Source organism: Xiphophorus hellerii, chromosome 21, assembly GCF_003331165.1.
Source record: "Xiphophorus hellerii strain 12219 chromosome 21, Xiphophorus_hellerii-4.1, whole genome shotgun sequence".
In the NCBI taxonomy this organism is placed as follows: domain Eukaryota; kingdom Metazoa; phylum Chordata; class Actinopteri; order Cyprinodontiformes; family Poeciliidae; genus Xiphophorus; species Xiphophorus hellerii.
In genome coordinates, this window is record NC_045692.1 from 23,975,207 (window position 1) to 23,995,240 (window position 20,034).

At 40.0% G+C, this 20,034-nt stretch overlaps 1 protein-coding gene and 1 long non-coding RNA gene across 2 annotated transcripts; one reads left to right on the forward strand and one right to left on the reverse strand.

Annotated features, from left to right (window-relative positions):
* Nucleotides 1-504: 504 nt before the first annotated feature.
* On the reverse strand, nucleotides 505-3,689 carry LOC116712130 (frizzled-7-A-like). Its single transcript, XM_032552001.1, is given in 2 exon segments — nucleotides 505-1,966; nucleotides 1,969-3,689. Coding segments are annotated over 2 exon segments (1,446 nt in total). The 5' UTR covers nucleotides 3,086-3,689; the 3' UTR covers nucleotides 505-1,637.
* A 2,109-nt stretch (nucleotides 3,690-5,798) lies between these two features.
* On the forward strand, nucleotides 5,799-15,970 carry LOC116712191 (uncharacterized). The gene is made up of 3 exons (XR_004337461.1): nucleotides 5,799-5,810; nucleotides 8,281-8,283; nucleotides 15,528-15,970. It is a non-coding gene; the product is annotated as an uncharacterized LOC116712191 (long non-coding RNA).
* Nucleotides 15,971-20,034: the final 4,064 nt, after the last annotated feature.

Below are 20,034 nucleotides of genomic sequence, written 5' to 3' on the forward strand. Positions count from 1 at the left end.
TGGCTCTATTGACCATTATACACTGCAAAAACACAAAATCCTACCAAGGATTTTGGCTAATTTTTGGTGCAAACATCTTAGTAGACTTAGTAACTATACAGCAAAATATAGAAACTTGTTTTGAGAAAATTATTTCTTAATATTGATTAAGAAGTACTAGATCCATTTGCAGATTATTTCACTTATAACAAGACAAAGTGAAATAATTTGCCAGTGGAACTCATGCTTTTGCATCAATATTGAGGAATTATTTACATAAAATAAGCTTCTACATCTTGCTGAAAAGTTACTTGTAAGTCAGTTTGATCTTATTTTAAGTATACTAAAAACTAGACCAAAATATACTTTGTAAAATGTTGTGTTTTTGCAGTGCACGGTGAGTACTATGTACTTACTCTGCAAATACACAAAATCTTATCAAGTATTTTTGTCCAGTTTCTATTGCAAATATCTTAATACACTTGAAATAAGAAAAAATAACTTACATATCACTTTTTAGCAAGAACTAGGAGCTTGTTTTAAGTCAATAATTCTTTATTATTGATTTAAAAAGGGTACTAGTTCCATTGGCTGAGTATTTTGCCTAAATATGACATTTTTCCAGGTTCTGCCAGTGAAAGTAGTGCTTTTTCATCAGTAGTAAGGAATTATTTAAATCAAGCTCCTATATCTTGCTTAAAAATGACTTTTAAGTTAGTTTTATGTTGTTTGAAATATTTAGAGGTATTTATACTGAAAACTCAACCAAAAATAGCTATAATGTAGTGTTTTTGTAGTGGATCTAGAAATTAATGTGTTACTAAAACAGACACCCCCATTTTTGAAAAGATTATTTTAAGATGATTAGAACAACTGTCTAACATTAGCTGACTCATGTCAATGACTACCTAGTCAGTAGAGGGCGCTACTGTGAGTGAATGAACAAACGAGGAAACTTCTATACTCTCTGCCCGCGCATGCGCAGTTAATAATAAATCGCTGCCAGCAGAGCAAGGCACAACGTATTAACGTGTCTGTTCCTCATTATTCACAGATCCACAGCGCATCCTGCCTGTGCATCGCTTGTGCCGGCCCAGATTTCCCCTAGGTCTGGGGCCGGTAACAATTGGGGGCTCGTCCGGGATCACCAGTGCCACCTAGTGGGGAGAGTGGGAACTGCTACAGAGAAAACCTGTGTCCAAAGCTTCAAGGAAGGCTGTAGTGCTGTGCGTCATCCAGAGAGTAGAGGTTACAGAGGTTAAAGATGGCTACCACAACCCCGCGAAGGATGCTGGTTTTCAAAATCCGAAAGAGACTGCTTGCATTGAGTATCAGTCAACTACAGGTCATCGCCAGCGCAATTGATGACGGATCGGGGCCAGACGCTGAGGGCCTTATGGCACTGAGTGAACCAGAACTGTTTGATCTGATTGACGATTTCTTAAGAAGCGAGAAGCTAAGTGGCATGGAAGATGAAGGCATGTCTCAGATTCTTCACCTTGACGGCATGCTCGATCACCTGTTACAAGACACGAATGAAGAAGATACGGTGGGGGGAGCGAGAGCAGTCAGTGAGGCTGCACCCCCAGGGGGAGGATAGAGACATTTGTCGACGGATCAGTCCGACTACTGTATCCATGGGCTACCACCTGCTACCATCACCTGGAGAAAGAGACTTTCCCAGCCCTCAACCGACCACAGCCAGAGACGATAATGGACCCCCCAGGAACCTTTCCACCACATCGCCAGTTGAGTCCACCGCCAACAGTGTAGACCGAGCCGAAGACGCCGATCCGCACCATCAGCCTCTCCAGCTTCTCCGTCTCGGTGCCGTTGTGCTTCATGATGGACCGGACCTGGAGCAGCGACACGAAGCCGGCCAGCAGGAAGGAGGCGCCGATGAGGAGGGAGATGGAGAGCGGCGCCAGGATGAATCCCCGCAGGCCCTCCAGGCTGTAGGCTCCCACAGAGCAGACCCCGCTGAGCAGGTCGCCTCCACCCGGCCCACAGCCAGCACCAGGACGGTCTTCAGCGCCGGAACCAGCCAGGCTGCCAGGTGGAAGTACTGAGAGCGGGCCTGGATGGCCTCGTGGCTCCACTTCATCCCGGCGGACAGGAACCAGCTGAAGCCCAGGACGACCCACCACACGGAACCGGACATGCTGAAGTAATAGAGGACGACGAACAGGACGGTGCAGACGTCCTTCTCCGTCCCTTGGACCACCAGCCCGTACCCCTCCTTCCTGAACCGGGCCACACACACCGCCTTGTCCTCCAGCAGGAAGGCGGCGCTGTAGGCCAGCGCCACCATGAAGGAGCAGCCAGACAGGAAGATGATGGGCCGCTGCGGGTAGACGAACCTCCTCCTGTCCAGTAAATACGTCAGGACGGTGAAGAGCGTGCTGACGCAGCATAAAATGGACCAGAACACGACCCAGACCCGGCTGAACTTTAATTCCTCCTGGCTGAAGTGCATCAGTCCGCCGGGTCTGTCGGACTCGCACGGAGCCCCGCAGTCTTCCTCCCCCAGGAAGCGGTAGCTGAGGCGGGACGGAACTTGGAGCTGCGGGGGGCAGGAGAACCGCTGGTCGCTCCGGAGGAACGGAGGCCGGGCGGTCGGGTTTGGCTCGGCCGGACCTTCAGAATCGCTCCTGTTCTGACGCACGCAGATCTCTCCGGCTCCGTGGAGCGGGAAGTTCTGGCAGCGCAGCCGGTCCGGCCACTGGAAGCTGAACTTGTTCATGAGCTCCTCGCAGCCGTTCCGGGCCTGTTCGCACAGAGACCTGCAGGGCGGGATGGCCCGGTCCAACAACGTGCACACCGGCGCGTACATGGTGCACAGGAAGAACCGAAGCTCCGCCGAACATTGGACCTGGGCCAGAGGGTAGAACTGGTGGACCTCCAGGCCCGCGTCCTCCTGGTTGGTGTGACCCAGCAGGTTCGGCATGATGGTCCGGTTGTAGGCGATGTCGGTGCAGAGCGGGATGGAGATGGGCTGGCAGAAGCCGGGCTCCAGAACCGAACTCCCGTCTTCATGCTGAGCCGATCCCGGCTGGAGGAGGAGCGTCAGGCAGAAGGTGGACCTCCAGAACCAGCTGGTTCTCATCACAGGTGTGTAGAAATATTCAGAGAGGAGGAGAAACTTTCAGAGACCGGGGAGACTTTAGTCCTGAGAAAGTGGAGCTGCACAAATTCTTCCTGGTTTCATCCCGAATGACAGAATTTGGGTCAAACATCCAGATTTCAGCTGCTGCTCCTTCCACCCAGGACGGTTCTGGTGCCGCTCCTGCTCCATCCTCCAATCAGAGGCTCGCTCTTCTCTGATTGGTCCATGCAGACATGGAGGTGAGGCTCTGCAGGTGCAGATCAATCCTGAACTGTAAAACACAAAGTTACTGAACCGTCCAGAACTATGAATTAATCTGAGGCAGCAGCTGTCAGTGAGAGGAAAAATCTATATAATATTAGTTTGATTTCACTATTCTGATGATTTTGTGTCATTTATTAAGAACATTTGAAAGACGTTGAGTTTTGCCAATAAACCATTTTTTGTTTTCTTGATATTCATCTTAATTTTCAGGTTTCCAAACCAGTTGACAAGTGTGGTTTTACAAAATATTAACAAAAAACCAACTAACCTTTTTACTAATTTAATATGAATATTAATAAACTGTGGAAGTTGTGATTTGAGGGAGAAAAAAATATCTGTTTAAAAAAAAGAGAAAAGAATTAATAAATTGTTTTATCATATAAACAATAATTTAAAAGAAAATAGCAAAAAAAATAAATAAATTAAATCCCTTTTCCAGATGTTGAACTGAAATCAAATCTGCTCATCAGAATTAAACCCATAAATAAAAGATAAACTTCTCTTTGGTTCAGTTTTTAAATCGTCTTATTGGTCAAATTAAAATTCCTCTCTCTATTTCTGACTGGGGAAAATATTACCATTTTTCTGTTCAGCAGTATATTGTTATTTCTGCTATATTTCCTCATATAAATCATATTCATATTTGAACATAAACAATACATTTACATTTTTAAAATAAAGAAATGTATGCATGTAGGAAACTAAAAATAAAATACATAGTTTTAAAAAATAAAATACATCAGAGAAACAATATGTAGAGATAAACATATTTTTGCTAGGCATCTGATTTTAATTTTTAATCTTTGTTTCTGCTGATAAGGAGGATGAGGAAGAACCGTCTCTCACCTTCACCTCCTCGTCTTCAACTCACTTTTATTATCGACGTTTATCTGAGTAATCAGGTTTTAATGCAGACTGGATTCTGTTGGATGTTGAGGAAGTTTAGATTTAGATTTTGTTGTCCAAAGAAACAAAAAGAACTGCAGGAAAAAAAAGAAAAGTGTCGTTTAAAATAAAATTAGCATCTCAAAGTTCTCAACTCTAAGATGCTGAAAATCAAAGACTTCAGAGCGTTTTGGTTTATTAATTACTCCATTCATTGATGCATTTTATCCCCAGAAACAAACAGACAAAAACAAACAGATTTAAATATGCAGAAAACTTGTTTGGTCTCTTTCATCTCAGCGATCGATCAAACGTCAGTAGATCTGATTTTCTGTCAGTCACTGGGATCTAAGAGTTTTGCTGCCAGATAGAGAATTATACATTTATTATGCATGAACTGTTCAAAACAAAAGAGCAAAAAACTTCTGAAACTTTTGTTTTTCAGCACAAACATGAACATTTGACTCCTTTGATGAATAAAAACTACAAAGAAATGAGAGAAAAGTGATTAATTACAGAATCAGTTGTGAGAGAGAGAGAAATGTTTCTACTCTGGAGATTAGAAATATCACAACAAATAAAAATAAACATAAATGCAGTGTTGTATAGTAACGAAGTAAAAATACTTCACTACTTTACTTAAGTATATTTTGGAGTACTTCATACTTTCCTCGAGTATGAAAATTTTTGATGACTTTCACTTTTACTTCACTATATTTCCGAACTTAATTGCGTACTTTTACTCCGATACATTTTCAATGTGTGGTTTAGTTACTCGTTACAAAAAAGCGAGAGAGAGAAACGCAAGTGTTTTGACCCCACCTACTGATTAGCAAGTAGCAAGTAGGCTACCGAACAAAGTCGGTAGCCTACTTGCCTGGGCTTGTTCATCACCACCAATAGGATACACCTGTTTCGCTTCTCCCATTAAACACAAAGCAAGTCTCGCAATCAGCAGCAGCCACATGGAGGAGGAGACGGAGACCACAACGACTGCAACTACGTCGGACACGGCTCCAGGGGAACCACCAGCTGGTGATGAGAGCCCATGGCCTTATTTAAACACAATACACTCTTTCGTGGGTGTTAAAGATTCGTCGTACCGCATGCAGTTTATGTTATTCTTGCCCGAAGATGTGGAAATTCTATCTTACAAAAACTCCCCGTCCAACTTGAAGAAACACATCGAGGTAACTTCTTATGAAATGGTTATAATCCTCCTGTTTCAGTAACTATAGCTTGGTCACTAGACACTACTGTATTGTGAAATCTTGACCATAAATGAACTTTGTTTGGCATTGTTTCAGTTCCACACGTGGTGTATTTAGCTTAGGCTTAATGTTGACTGTAGCAGGCTACCTAGACTCCTCTGTTCAAGGGGGGACAGAAGCCATAGCGATAGCAATTTAGACTAAATTTAACGAATATAGGAAAGGCATGCAAGTTCAAAACCAGGTTTACAGATGCCAATAAGCTGCATTTCCCTCCCAATTCTTTTTTTCTTTTGCATAATGACCAGTTGTGTGCACCACCTACTGATTGTAGGATTGACTGATTCACTAATTTGTGAAGTAGAGTAATCATAACAGATCTTTTTCTTCATGTTGGCCGCATTTTCTGTACTATTTATTTTTCTCATTTTCAGCACTGACCTTACTTGAAGGGAAAACTTAAGGCTTACAAAAACTTTGTATTTTCTGTCCTGGAGGGTTTACTAAGAAGCTGGTTCAGTTGTAAAGCAGGTTAAGTTAACCTTGTGCTATAGGTAAAGCACCTAATTTTCTTAACTAAATGATGCCTGCAGGTATATCTATTAGCAGGTTTAATTTTGCCTGCACTTGGTTGGGTACATTATTTTAAGTGTATTTGACAAGTTTACCAAAATATAAAAAAAGTCATTCAAACTGCATTTGCCTTGTTTTACTTTTTACTTGTACTTTTCATTACATTACTTGAGTACATCCATTTTTACAGTAATTTCCATACTTAAGTACAAGAAGTTTCAGATACTTTAAGACTTTAACTCAAGTAACATTTCAGTCAGTGACTTGGACTTTTACCAAAGTCATATTTTGGAGAGGTACTTATACTTTTACTTGACTCTGAGATTTCAGTACTTTATACAACACTGCATAAATGTTACAGAAGCCCAACACAGTCTGAGCAATAAAACTTTTAAAGTTAAACTATTTTCAGAAAACTGACAGGATTATCTGAAAATAACGAATTATAGTGACCAAAGTTTAGAAATAAAAGCAGAATTAACTCGCCTGCATTGCTCCACGTGGAGACGAACATGGAACATTTTCATAAATGATTTTTTTAAAAATGTGTCCATGAAACAGGATCACTGAAAACACTGTAGTACACAAGCCAGACCATTTGGGGGCGCTGTAACACTCCTACAGAACAAAACTGAAAACACCGGACAACACAAAACGCCTCCATGTTGTGAGAGTGAGAGTAACATGCTGGTTATGGAGAGATGCAAAAAGATTAAAAGATTTTTTAAAAATGCAGCTTGTGTGTACAGATAAAAACATGAAACCAGCTTTTTGAAACTTTCCACTCAGAGACTCTGTTTCATAAATGATCGTTTCTGGACTCATCAAACAGCCGAAACAACAAAAACCTTTACAGAGGCTCCTAAACTGGCCTCGGTGTTTGCAGAGCCTGAGCCTGAAATGTGTTCATGTTTCTTTAATTGCTCTTTTACTCGTTGGCTTCAAGATTCATGGATTAAAACACAGCAGGTGTCATAATTTCAACAAAAGAAATGTCTCTGTAACAAAGTGACAACATGCATAAAATAAATCAACTTGGCCCAAGCACTGAGCCCTGTGGTACTCCACAAGGAAGCAACGTTTCTCATTATCATACAAACTTCAGTCTGTAGTTTTCATGTGTTTTAAATTACACATTTTTTTAACTGAGTGAGAATTAGACAAAGTTTCATGTAGGAGTTGGAAAGATCTGTCATGATTTGTGTTGGGAGATTTGGACCCGACTGAAGAACTTCTTCATTTAGAAAAAAACAACAACAAACCTAATGAGACGAGAGGAAAACGAAGAACGAGGAAAATTCACCAAAACCATCAAGAAAATGAGAATCAGAAAGACGAGCAAAGGATCTGGAAAGGAAACAAGTGAGTCAAGGAGGGTGATTACTGGAACCAGGACATAAACCAGAGCAGCAGAGGCAGGAAAATGAAAAATCAATAAATATAATTATACTGAAAGATAAAGTAGAAACACAGAATTAAACCGCAGAATGATTAAAACTCCAATCAGAGACGGTTTTTCCCTCCAACATGAACAAACAGTTCAAATCTACTGGATTCATCACTGATAACTTCATTTATTCCTTCAGTATTTATTAGGAAATGTGAGCTTTTCATTAATCAAGAGGCAAGTTCAGACTGCATCAGTATTTAAAGAAGTTTGACTGAATTAGTGACTTTGTACTGAAAGACTGAAACTCTGTAAACTGAACTTGAAACGTTGGATCAGCTTTGCTCCTGTTTTAGCTGTTTTGTTTTTTACAGATTAGTCTTCATTTCTGTTTCAGAGACAAGAAAAGATTTCAAGTTAAACTCAGCGACCAGGTAAAAACTCTGCTCTGTCAGTGAGCGTCTGAAGGGAACTTTAATAAATCATCAGTATTTATTCATGAAGCCGTTCAGAGACAAACATCAGAGGTGTTGTGAAGGAAAAATTTAGTAGAAAAGTTTAAATAAATTTGAATGTACACTTTATGATGTTTTTATTAAAGGTTTGCACTCAGTTGCAGCTCAACAGGATATATGCTCTTCTGACCCTCGTCAAATAAGTGAAGAACAGGATGTTCAGCAGTTAGAAATGTGAAGACATGGCTAAGGTGATAAGCGTAGATTGTAGAAATTCAGTTTCTAGTATCTGTTTAGCCATCAGCAGAGAGGCCTTCTTGGAGAAACGCCTAAAGTTGAGCTGTGAATATGTATGCAACTCTGCTCCACTGAAACTTACAGATAAGTAACGTATAGATTTTTACCTGACACTTGAGCCAGGGGGTGTGACTAAGTAATGTGTGATGTATCTAATGTAAATGAGGGGACGTTCAGCCTCAAGTCAGAACTCATCCGATTCTCACTGAGATGTGAGCTTTGTATGTTTTCTCCATTTGCAAATGTTAATTAAAGCTGAAGTTTGGTCTCGAATTTTGTGCAACTTAACAGTGTGACCAAGTCACTGTGTTGCAAGTCTCAAGTAAGTCTCAAGTCTCTGTCCTCAAGTCCGAGTCAAGTCTCAAGTAAAGACAGGCAAAAGTCGAGTCAAGTCTCAAGTCAGGAACCTTTAATTTCAAGTCATTTCGAGTCGTTTTTATTTATTTTTTTTAAATAATTTGCAATTATACATAAAATTCAAATATTAGACCATTTGTTCTTTTTAAAATATGTATTTGAGGTTCATTTGTGATCCTCTTATTCATCTGGTATTCTTTTCTGACAGATGTCAGAAAATAAATTACAGCCTTTCATGAATTACATTTGACTTCAGTTTACTCCTTCTATTCATAAATAAACATCAACACTACAACAATCATAGTTTTCAAAAAATGAAATAAGTATAAATGAAGTTATCACAAGTAAACTCAGGAAGGTCTGGTGCATTTATTTTTCTGCTTTTATTTCTAAGTATGTTAGTTTCAGTCCTCCGTAAATATGGGACAGATATTCTAAACACAAAATTTATTTGGGACAGTCACTGTATTTGGTCTTTTTTTTTTTCCCAGCAAAGCTATACTACTTGGAAATGGGTTCTGTGCGACATGTGACAGTCACGCCGGTCAGTGCATTAAGTCAAAAACAGTTGACTTAATGCACTGACTGCAGTAAACAATATATTGTCAATATAATTTCCCAACGTAGATGTCTTCAAATACACCAACCATCCTTAGATGATACTAGACCCGGCTCATCATCATGATGGGACAGAGAGACTCTGTTCCCTGTGTTCAGGTCCAGAATCTGCTTTCTGTTCCGGAGCCCCGCTCACTATCCACCGGCTTCCTGAGCTAACACGGTGCACATTATTTGTGGAGGCATTTGAAGGACCGGATTTATGGTAAATCATCACCAATTTAACCCGGAGTACACATGCTAACACGAAGTTAGCTAAAGTCAACTATCTTACAGCAAAAGAAAAGTGCCACCTACCGATCTCTGTGAAGCTTCAAATGCCGGACAAAGTTGGACGTCGTGGCATCTCCATCCGATATTCTCTTCTTGCATGTTTTACAAGTTGCAGTTCGTTTTTTAGTCGAAAGTTCATAACCTACGTAGCCAAAAGAAATTACTCGCGGAAGCATATTCCAGCGGTTATTTCGTATTTCGTTCCCTGAGCTCTGTAGCTTTGCCGCGTTTTTTTAAACGTCCAAATCCTGTTAATTTGATTGGTTGTGCTGCAGCTACGTACACATACATACATAAGGAGAGAGGAAAACCATAGTGACGGTCTGCGCATATTGATACGGAATGAGTGACATTAATTAATGACGCCACTTTATAAATAATGTGTTTTAAATTTTAAGACTTTGAGTAAAAAATATCAAGTCTTTTCAAGTAAACAGCTTCAAGTCGAGTCAAGTCCCAAGTCAATGGCATGAAAGTCAAAGTCAAGTCCGAGTCTTTGAGCATTTTTTCAAGTCAAGTCTCAAGTCGTGATTTTAACGACTCGAGTCTGACTCGAGTCCAAGTCATGTGACTCGAGTCCCCACCTCTGGTAATAATGTTGACCCAGAATGTGTTTCACCAGGAGACATTCAGCCGTACTATAAGTCTGAACAGTAATTATATGGTATTGTTTAAGAATACGAGAGATGTCAAATCTTCCCATCAGCAAAGGGACTTTTCTTAGAGAGTTTTGAAGATGCAACCAGAGAGGCTCATGGTTATTTAATCCTTGACCTTACTCCCACCTGTCCAGAACATTTCAAATTGAGATCGGGTCTGCTAGCTCATCAGTGGCCAGTTGTGTATGTACCTAAAACAAAGTAAGTCATGTCTGCATGGATAAAAAGGAATGTACATGTAACAGAGTTACAAATGTGTTTCTTTGTTAAATTATTATTTCTTATTCATTTTATATTGAGAATTTGTGAATTTTATCTTATTCAGTTATTTTTATTTATTTTGTTGTTTTTGCCTGCGGGGGTCGCCCTTCTGCTCTCCGCCTCGTTTGTGTTTCCTGGGCTTCCGTAGTCTATTCCAGCCCTCGTAGCTCCTCTGCCCCCCCTTTTCCCTCAGGTTGTTCCGCTGCTGTGGGTAAGTCAGAGGAAAGTTCGCTGCTGAGATATGTTTGTTTTTCTGTATGGATGTTGTTCATGTTGAGGTCTTTACCATATGTTGTTTATTATTGTTTGTTAGTGTGTTATTTTGCAGTTTTGACCGTCATTGTGGTTTTTTTTTATAAACAGTTTTATTATAATTTCCTTTTTATTTTGGCGCGAACGACCGGTGCTAGTCCAGCACAGCTCGGTTGAACATTGTTTTTATTTCCACATTTTTAGAGCCGGAGTGCAGGGAGAAGGAGTTGAGGAGGTTGTTCATTTGTTTTCCCTTCTTCCCCCAGGTATGTGTTTTTATTTTTAATTTATACTTTTTATCTCTGTTTATTTAACTCTGTCCCACTGTATTGTGTTGTTGTGGCCACCAGGTGGCGTTTTTCTCCTCTTGTTTTTAGTTTACGATTTTTGTGAGAAGATTTCTTTTTTTTGTTAACTTTTGTTAAGTCTGAGAGAAAAAAAAATGTTAGGAGAGCGTTGTTCTGTGCTGCTGTGGAGCCGGAGTGCAGGGAGAAGGAGTTGAGGAGGTTGTTCATTTGTTTTCCCTTCTTCCCCCAGAATAAAAAAATAAAATATCTGGTTGAGACCCACCTGAACGACTTCTGAGACTCATTGATGCCACCTGTTACATACACATCCTTAGGACTCTGTACCTGCCACTCCCCAGAAGCAAAAAGATATTCTTGGGCACTGCTCACCTGACTTTCTAAAAACTTTGTGTGAAATTGCTCTGAACATTTTAAAAGGTAACATTAAACTTTCAATTTCTCAACACCAGAAACTGAACAAACAGAAGATCATCAGACTGTTTGCTGACATAAAAACAGGTTTAAAATGTAAACAGGCAGCTCTCAGGAGCCAGCGAGGAGGGTTCATTCTCCCTATTTTAGCAGCTCTTACACCTTGATCAGAAACCTGGTGGGTGGAATAATCAACAAATAAAATGTCTCAACAGATGTATCTGATCTCACTGCATCAGTTCAAGCACTGGAGTCATCCAGAGACTTCTATCAGACAAGCAGCTGAAGAGGATTTGGATTCTAAGATGAGAGCGATATTGAATGAATCAAGACTAACTTCATATGAGAACATTAAAAATATGATGCTTTGCTACAGAGATATTTGACTTTAATCAAACAGGGACAGTTAGAGGAACCTCGGTTAACTGTGACTCTGCAACGTGACCATCTTAAGGATGACCCTGTGCTTGAATCTGGAACTCGCGAAGACGATTCTATCCAGAAACCTCAAGATGAATTAGATGAAACAGCGAATGAAGTTGTAAAAGCCCTCCCTGAAAAGGAACGTAAAAATGCTGAATACATTCTGAAAAAACTGTCTAGGAGTAACAGTGGTTGGACATCCAGAGGAGAGTTTGTTTATCAAGGACATGTGACCAAGGGATCTCATCTGGTTGATTTACTAAAAGCCCTTCTGCTCCAAATTAAAAGAAAACATCGAGGTCCCCCGCCTTCAGGTTGGACTTCAGGTTCTACACACTCTGAGTGAACTGATCATCCCTGTTTCTTCAGTGAATAATCCACAAGCAGGTGAACAATATCTAAATGTCAAGACAGAGTCAGATAGCATAAAAATCCCCCAAGAAGAGAACAAAGATGATCCTTTCCCCAGCAGTTGATAGCGTAGAGCAGGGGTGTCAAACTCAATTTCACCGAGGGCCACTTCAGCATATTGGCCACCCTCAACGGGCCACATTGACCGTATAAATCAGGAATGCCCAAGTGCAGTCCTCCAGACGGCAACTTTTAGATGCGTCCCTGCTAAAACATACCCAGGACAAAAAGTTGACTTTCCTCATTAGCAGCAACTCAGTTCTGTAGAGGCCTATGAATGAGTCAATGATCCAGGTGTGTTAGAGAAAGAACGCATCTAAAGTTGCAGAGTGATAGGTCTGGAAAACTAGACTTGGGCAACCCTAGCATAAATGTATAAAAATACAATGTTAAAAATAAATTAAACAACACCTCATATTGTTAAATAACTGATTTTATGTATTCAAGTTTTAAATATTACATTTGAGTTTGCATGGATGTAAAATTACTGCTCAGTTTAAAAATTACAATGTTTTTAAACTGCTCAGCTAAACTTCGCTCTTTAGCTTGTTAGCTTGTCGATGTTTCAGTTTTATTCGCTGGGAAAATTAATCTTTGTCTGCTTTAAAGATAAGCAGACAAAGAATAAAAACAAGTTTTGATATTAACTCTCAACTTCATTCACAAAACGTTTTTGTTATTTATTACACAACGAACATGTATTTCACATAAGAACAAAACAATGAGGTGACGTTGCCTGTCCTTGAACACAAAGCTGATCCCTCTTCACCCTGTCACCAACTCACACACATCCTCATTGTGTTGTGTTCTGTAAATAAACACAAAACAAGCAAAATCAATAAACTATATGCATATTCCAGTATACTGAGTTTTGGTTTTACATTCATTCTATTTAAATTTAGTTTGTTCGTGCTTACCAATGTTTTCCCCTGGTCAGTTCGTCGATGTCTGGTTTTAGTTCTATTCTGTGGAAATCCGCAAAACGGCGTGATGCGCGATCTGGTCTTGGTCTTGTTTAAATTCATTTTTGAAAACATCCGTTCGCACAGATAGGTGCTTCCAAACGTGGACAAAACACGAGCTGCGTGGAGTCGAAGCTGTGACATCAAATCAGGGGGCAGGAGACGGTAAAAGATTGAAACATCACGGAACTTCGCTCTTTAGCTTGTTAGCTTGTCGACGTTTCAGTTTTATTCGCTGGGAAAATTAATAATCAGCTTGAGGTGACTCTGCTGCACTCTAGTGGCGAGAAGCCGTAATGTTGGCTGGTAAGAATCAGAAGGCATTATGGGAGATGTAGTTTGTAGTCAATTCGTGCTCAAAACCTATTTTAAGTCATTCAATGGGGCTGTAAAACGGTGGTGGGGGGGAGAGGGCCACATAAAATGACGTAGCGGGCCACATGTGGCCCGCGGGCCTTGAGTTTGACACATGTGGCGTAGAGCATGATGAAGCTGGAAAAGGTGCGTAAAAGGCCAGAATGTTCAGGGTGGATTCATTTTTCCCCACAAGACTCTGACTGTATAAAAGGCTCTGATATTTTTTGTATTTTATTTTGTAATATTGGTTTCGGAAGTACCCTAGGAAGTGACGTAAGTCTGAGTTAGTGCTGCGCAGAGGTGGGGACTCGAGTCACATGACTTGGACTCGAGTCAAACTCGAGTCGTTAAAATCACGACTTGAGACTTGACTTGAAAAAATGCTCAAAGACTCGGACTTGACTTTGACTTTCATGCCATTGACTTGGGACTTGACTCGACTTGAAGCTGTTTACTTGAAAAGACTTGATATTTTTTACTCAAAGTCTTAAAATTTAAAACACATTATTTATAAAGTGGCGTCATTAATTAATGTCACTCATTCCGTATCAATATGCGCAGACCGTCACTATGGTTTTCCTCTCTCCTTATGTATGTATGTGTACGTAGCTGCAGCACAACCAATCAAATTAACAGGATTTGGACGTTTAAAAAAACGCGGCAAAGCTACAGAGCTCAGGGAACGAAATACGAAATAACCGCTGGAATATGCTTCCGCGAGTAATTTCTTTTGGCTACGTAGGTTATGAACTTTCGACTAAAAAACGAACTGCAACTTGTAAAACATGCAAGAAGAGAATATCGGATGGAGATGCCACGACGTCCAACTTTGTCCGGCATTTGAAGCTTCACAAAGATCGGTAGGTGGCACTTTTCTTTTGCTGTAAGATAGTTGACTTTAGCTAACTTCGTGTTAGCATGTGTACTCCGGGTTAAATTGGTGATGATTTACCATAAATCCGGTCCTTCAAATGCCTCCACAAATAATGTGCACCGTGTTAGCTCAGGAAGCCGGTGGATAGTGAGCGGGGCTCCGGAACAGAAAGCAGATTCTGGACCTGAACACAGGGAACAGAGTCTCTCTGTCCCATCATGATGATGAGCCGGGTCTAGTATCATCTAAGGATGGTTGGTGTATTTGAAGACATCTACGTTGGGAAATTATATTGACAATATATTGTTTACTGCAGTCAGTGCATTAAGTCAACTGTTTTTGACTTAATGCACTGACCGGCGTGACTGTCACATGTCGCACAGAACCCATTTCCAAGTAGTATAGCTTTGCTGGGAAAAAAAAAAAGACCAAATACAGTGACTGTCCCAAATAAATTTTGTGTTTAGAATATCTGTCCCATATTTACGGAGGACTGAAACTAACATACTTAGAAATAAAAGCAGAAAAATAAATGCACCAGACCTTCCTGAGTTTACTTGTGATAACTTCATTTATACTTATTTCATTTTTTGAAAACTATGATTGTTGTAGTGTTGATGTTTATTTATGAATAGAAGGAGTAAACTGAAGTCAAATGTAATTCATGAAAGGCTGTAATTTATTTTCTGACATCTGTTTACTTCTGACAGATTTGAAGAATACCAGATGAATAAGAGGATCACAAATGAACCTCAAATACATATTTTAAAAAGAACAAATGGTCTAATATTTGAATTTTATGTATAATTGCAAATTATAAAAAAAAAATAAAATAAAAACGACTCGAAATGACTTGAAATTAAAGGTTCCTGACTTGAGACTATAGAGGAATATAATTATATTGATAGTTAAAAATTATGTTTGTTGGTCGGTTTCGCACTAAGATATGTTTTAATCTAAAAGAAATGTATTGTGTCAAATGGATTGGGAATATGTAAGAGCGGAAATACTCTTTATGGAGTGTTTTGCTCTGAGGAAATCTGGCGCCATAGAAGGTCAAATTGACCTGGCTCCCAGCTTTCCTTGGCGTGCGAAGCCGAAGTGAGACGGAAAGAATGTCTGGGGAATAAACTGTTTGGATAAATAAGAATAATAATTGACTTGTTTTGCACCTTGAAATGGAGCAGATGTTGGAGGTCAATAGGTCTTAATATTTCCAAGGAACTTCCAATACACATCCAGTGTAAGACGGAGCCAAATGAACTACGTAAATGGAGGAAAGCAACGCCATTGGTCGGGGCTTTCCAATACACACCAGCAGAGCTCGGATCCTATAAAAAACTAATACCAGAAGTAGAAGTCAAGAGATTTTGGGACTACTGTAACGATGTGTATGTGATGTTTAGTTCCACAGATGTGCATTAAAATCTCTTCTCGTTTTGACTATGAGCAGAAGGAGTTCCGAGTCTTATTTAACCTTTATTTATATACTCTATGAGTTTAGGCACCTTTAAATTCCTCAATATAAATGGTGATACCCGACGTGCCAATGAGCCGATTCAGACTTAAAGGGGACGAAAAGGTGTCTCTCTCCAGACTGGCTGCAAGGCAGGGATCCGGGCCAGACACAGAAAAAGAGGTACGATTTTTATCTCTTACTTATTAAATTATAGAAAGGATTCTTGTCTGGTGGCAGTCTGAAGAGCTAAAAAGTGATAAGGTTCTTTTCTGCTCATCATCAAGCGAACCCTTAGCGCTAAGGGGGGTTGCCCAATCACCAAAGGCTCATAGTTACCTTTTACATTCTGGAAATATACGCAACCTTAAAACAAGCACCTTTGTCAGTCTGGCTTTACGCCCTTTTGACGATGTGTAACACTCTAGGAATTTCCATTCCGCGTTATAAGTTACCACATTTCAGCGAGCTGGGTGAAGCTCTTCTGAGGGAGCGCCTTCGCGAGTTGATTAATTAAAACATATCACGATTTGTTAAATACGGCGTGAGGCCGTGGGTTAGGAGAATGGCAAGAGGCCATGAGTTTTAATATTAAGCCAGCTGAATCTGCAAAGAGAGATTGAGATCTCTAGAAAAAGGCCAGGAGGTGATTCCAACCTTCCCCAGAGAAAGCGAGGAACACCTCCAAACGAAATATCAGATTTCTTGGTGAGGCCTTAGATATATGAATAAAGGGAAAGTAAAGATTGAGATCTCCATATATAAGTTGATGTAAAGCGCTAAGAATAAAGTTTAAGGTCACAAATCTTCGATTTCGACTTCGAATTCTCAAACTTTTCCCAAACAAAGAACAGAACATTCGGTCCATCACCGTTTTGAAAGTGATTGCTATGACAGATTAGCTACCCCTGTTATTAGCTAATCTTAACACTGTGGTGGTTGATTAACTACATATGAACACCTGCTCTACTGATGATCTGTCAGATTTGGTGTGTAGGTCACCTTTTTTATTTTTTAACTGAAACAAAACACGTTGAATTCCACAGCAGATCTATATTTTAAGCTTGTCAAAGTCAAGCTAGCACAACTGGACTACTTCCCTCTCCCTCACAATTGTTTACCTAATTAAAATGTTTTCCTGACCTTTATATCTAGTTGTCATAGTGTTGACAATTAGTAGCAAAGCACTGTATCCCTTTTTCTTTTATAAATCAGGCGTACATTTAAGATTTAGCGTATTACATTAATAACTTAACAGCTGAAACCAATGCTAGTCATCGTTGGCGAGCAGCTTTTTGCCCTCCACCAGGAAGGTGGGTTCAGGATCTCGCACGCTGCAATACTCTGCTTCAGTCTCCCGAAGTACCTTTGTACCTTTTAGACCAACGACTGGAGACATTTTCACTGCCTCTTCATGGAGAGGAAAAGAGATTCCACCTTTTAGTAAGATGGTTCTGTGGTTTGGCCGCCCAAACGCCTTTTTAACCAACTTGAATGTTTTTTTTTTTATGAATAAAATTAAAGGCAACATTGCGTCTTTTTAGAAGTTAAGCTGACATTGCAGGATGTGAAAGTTGGACTCCATAATGAAGTGCTGCTGATGCCTCATTTCTCAATAGCTTAACCCTGGAATGACCTTTGTTAGAGGCATAACAGTAGCAGGTTTACTCCAACCACCAAATTCGTTTCTGTACTCGCATCACGAGTGCAAAGCACGTTGAGATGCCGTTACCTTTGCTAAGGAAAATGATTATTTAATGCTAAAAATACACTTAATCTTCCCACATGTGTTAATCACTCGTATTTGAAAAAACAGGCTTTGGGTGACCCTTCGAAAGAGGCCCGAGGAGACAAGCAGACGCCTTCAACTGTCTGTTTAAGAGCATACAAAAGCCATAAAATTAGCATCTCCATGGAAACGGCAGCTGGAATGTGGTAGGAAGAAACTCCAGGAGAGTCGGCGAGATTTATAACAGGACTTCGGTGCGGGGGATATTCGTGCAAGACTGGGGGTTTCCCTCCGGTTTGCTTGGACAAAAAACAGAGCACCTTCGAAGCCATGCGGGTCTCTGAGTGGTCGAACGACAGACCGCCTTCTTTGCATATATTAAATAGGGAAACACCTTTTTAGTTTATAATTCCAGGTCCGTACCCGAGAGTTTGAGTTTTTTTCCATTTTTCCTTCACGTGGGCGCCTTTGTCTGTCTCTGTGTTTCGTGTTGTCTGTTTCTCCTTGTCTGTATAAAATGTATATCTCTGTATCTCTGCAGCTTTGTTGTCGATTGCTTTGTATGAATTAAACTCTGTGATCTGTGACGTCATTGTGCCGCGCCGTCTCCTTGCCAGCCGTGACGACATCAGTTCGGGACCCGGCTAACAGGAGGGAAGGAGAGCCATGCTTTTTCCAAAGTTTAAGCTAACCTAATAACTTTCTTCCTTAACACCTTAGAGGATGACTGCTGAATGGTTAATGCCAAGAACACTGTAAGGAGAAAACTGGTGAAACAACCTTAGAAGAAAGAAGCAGTGGTGCTGCTCACTGAAAATGGAAAACATAACTTACAGCAAGTGAAAACTTCAATACCTCAAAAGAAAATCACACTGCAAAATCTTACCAAGTATTTTTGATCTAGTTTCCGGGGGAAACATCTTGGTGCGCCTAAAATAAGACAAACTAACTTGCATGTAACTTTTCCTTTTGTTTTAAGTCAATGTTTGTTGAATATAAATAAAACATTACTTCACTTATGACGAGACATGTTCTCCCAACAAAACTAATACTTTAAAAATCAATCAGTAATTCATGCAAAAGGAGCCCAGACCAAGTATTGAATCTTTAGATCAGGGTTCACCAACCTTTTTGAGACTGGGAACTACTTCACGGGTCCAGACTAACACGAAGGGTTAGTTCCAAAGTTCCTCTTCAGAAATTAAAAAATCCAGGGTGGCACCCAGTATCTTAACGTTCCTGATTGGTACATTTGGATGAAAGTACGTCCAACTCGTTGCAATATTGTTGGCATCTCTTCTGGGATTTTGTTTTCAATCTGGGGGACCTCCTTGGATTTTTCTGCCACCCTGGATTGTATTTTTTCAGTCTTTAATTTTAATGCCTCAATTTCTTTCTTAAGCTCTTCGTTTTCTGTTTGACGCCAGTTTAGTTCTTTAGATTTTTGTTTTAATAAATCCTCAAAATCCTTTTTCAATTCAGTCTCTGTCTGTTTCAATTGTGCATTTGCCTTTACAATGGCGTCATGTTTCCATCTAAGCTTGTAGATATTCTCTCTTTCTTTGTCCAGGTCCAAATTCAATGATCTAATCTTGTCCTTGTAAAACTCATTGATGTTATTAAGAACATTATTCTCAGCTTGGAAGTTGTTTGCATTGTTTGAATTTAGCTGTTCAAGTTTTTTCCTGAGTTTTTCAACTGTCTTCTGAAGCTGCGCCTGTTCTTCTTGCAGCTTCCTGAATCTCTTCTCCAAACTCTGGTTTTTGGTCGACAATAAATTCTTTCCTTCCATTGTTCCTTTCTCTTTCAAACCTTAAACTGCAAATGAATTTCTCTGTGGAATCTGAGAATACAAAGACAGTCGCCTGTGATGTCACAGACAGGATGAGTGACATCACTGTTTGACATCAAAGCCACAAGAAGTCTGTTGGATGATGGGGGGGGGGGGATGTTTTTTTTTAAACTTTATTCGCAGACACACTGTATAACAACAGAGTTATGCCTCATTTGTTCTGCCTCAAGAAAAAGCAAATACAGATAAATATATTCAAGAAAAAGAAAAAGCTAAGGGTTCATTTAAAACAATAGAGATTTCAATTGTTTTAATAGCTATTTTTTGTCTTTGATAGTCTGGATATAAAACTTAACTTCATTGTAAAATGCAGCAAGTTGAGCTTTTAGTGAGGCCAAGTAAGACATCTTCCCATAACAGCATAAATTGTGCTTCTACATTGTTGTGGATAAAGTCACATGTAACTAAATAAATGTTATTACTTCAGTGTAAAAACATTAAATTAAATAATTTCTTTGGCAATGCTGCCTAATGACAATGGCTATTTATAGAACTTGCTCCGCGGGCGACTGACAAGGTCCCCTTGGGCCACCGGGGGCCCACGGGCCCCGTGTTGGTGACCCCTGCTTTATAGTATGCAGACATATTTTTCATTTTTTAATAAGTAGTGATAAAATTAACTGAAACTGAGTTTGAATTTTCACTGTAAGATGACCAGAAATAAATGTTTTCTT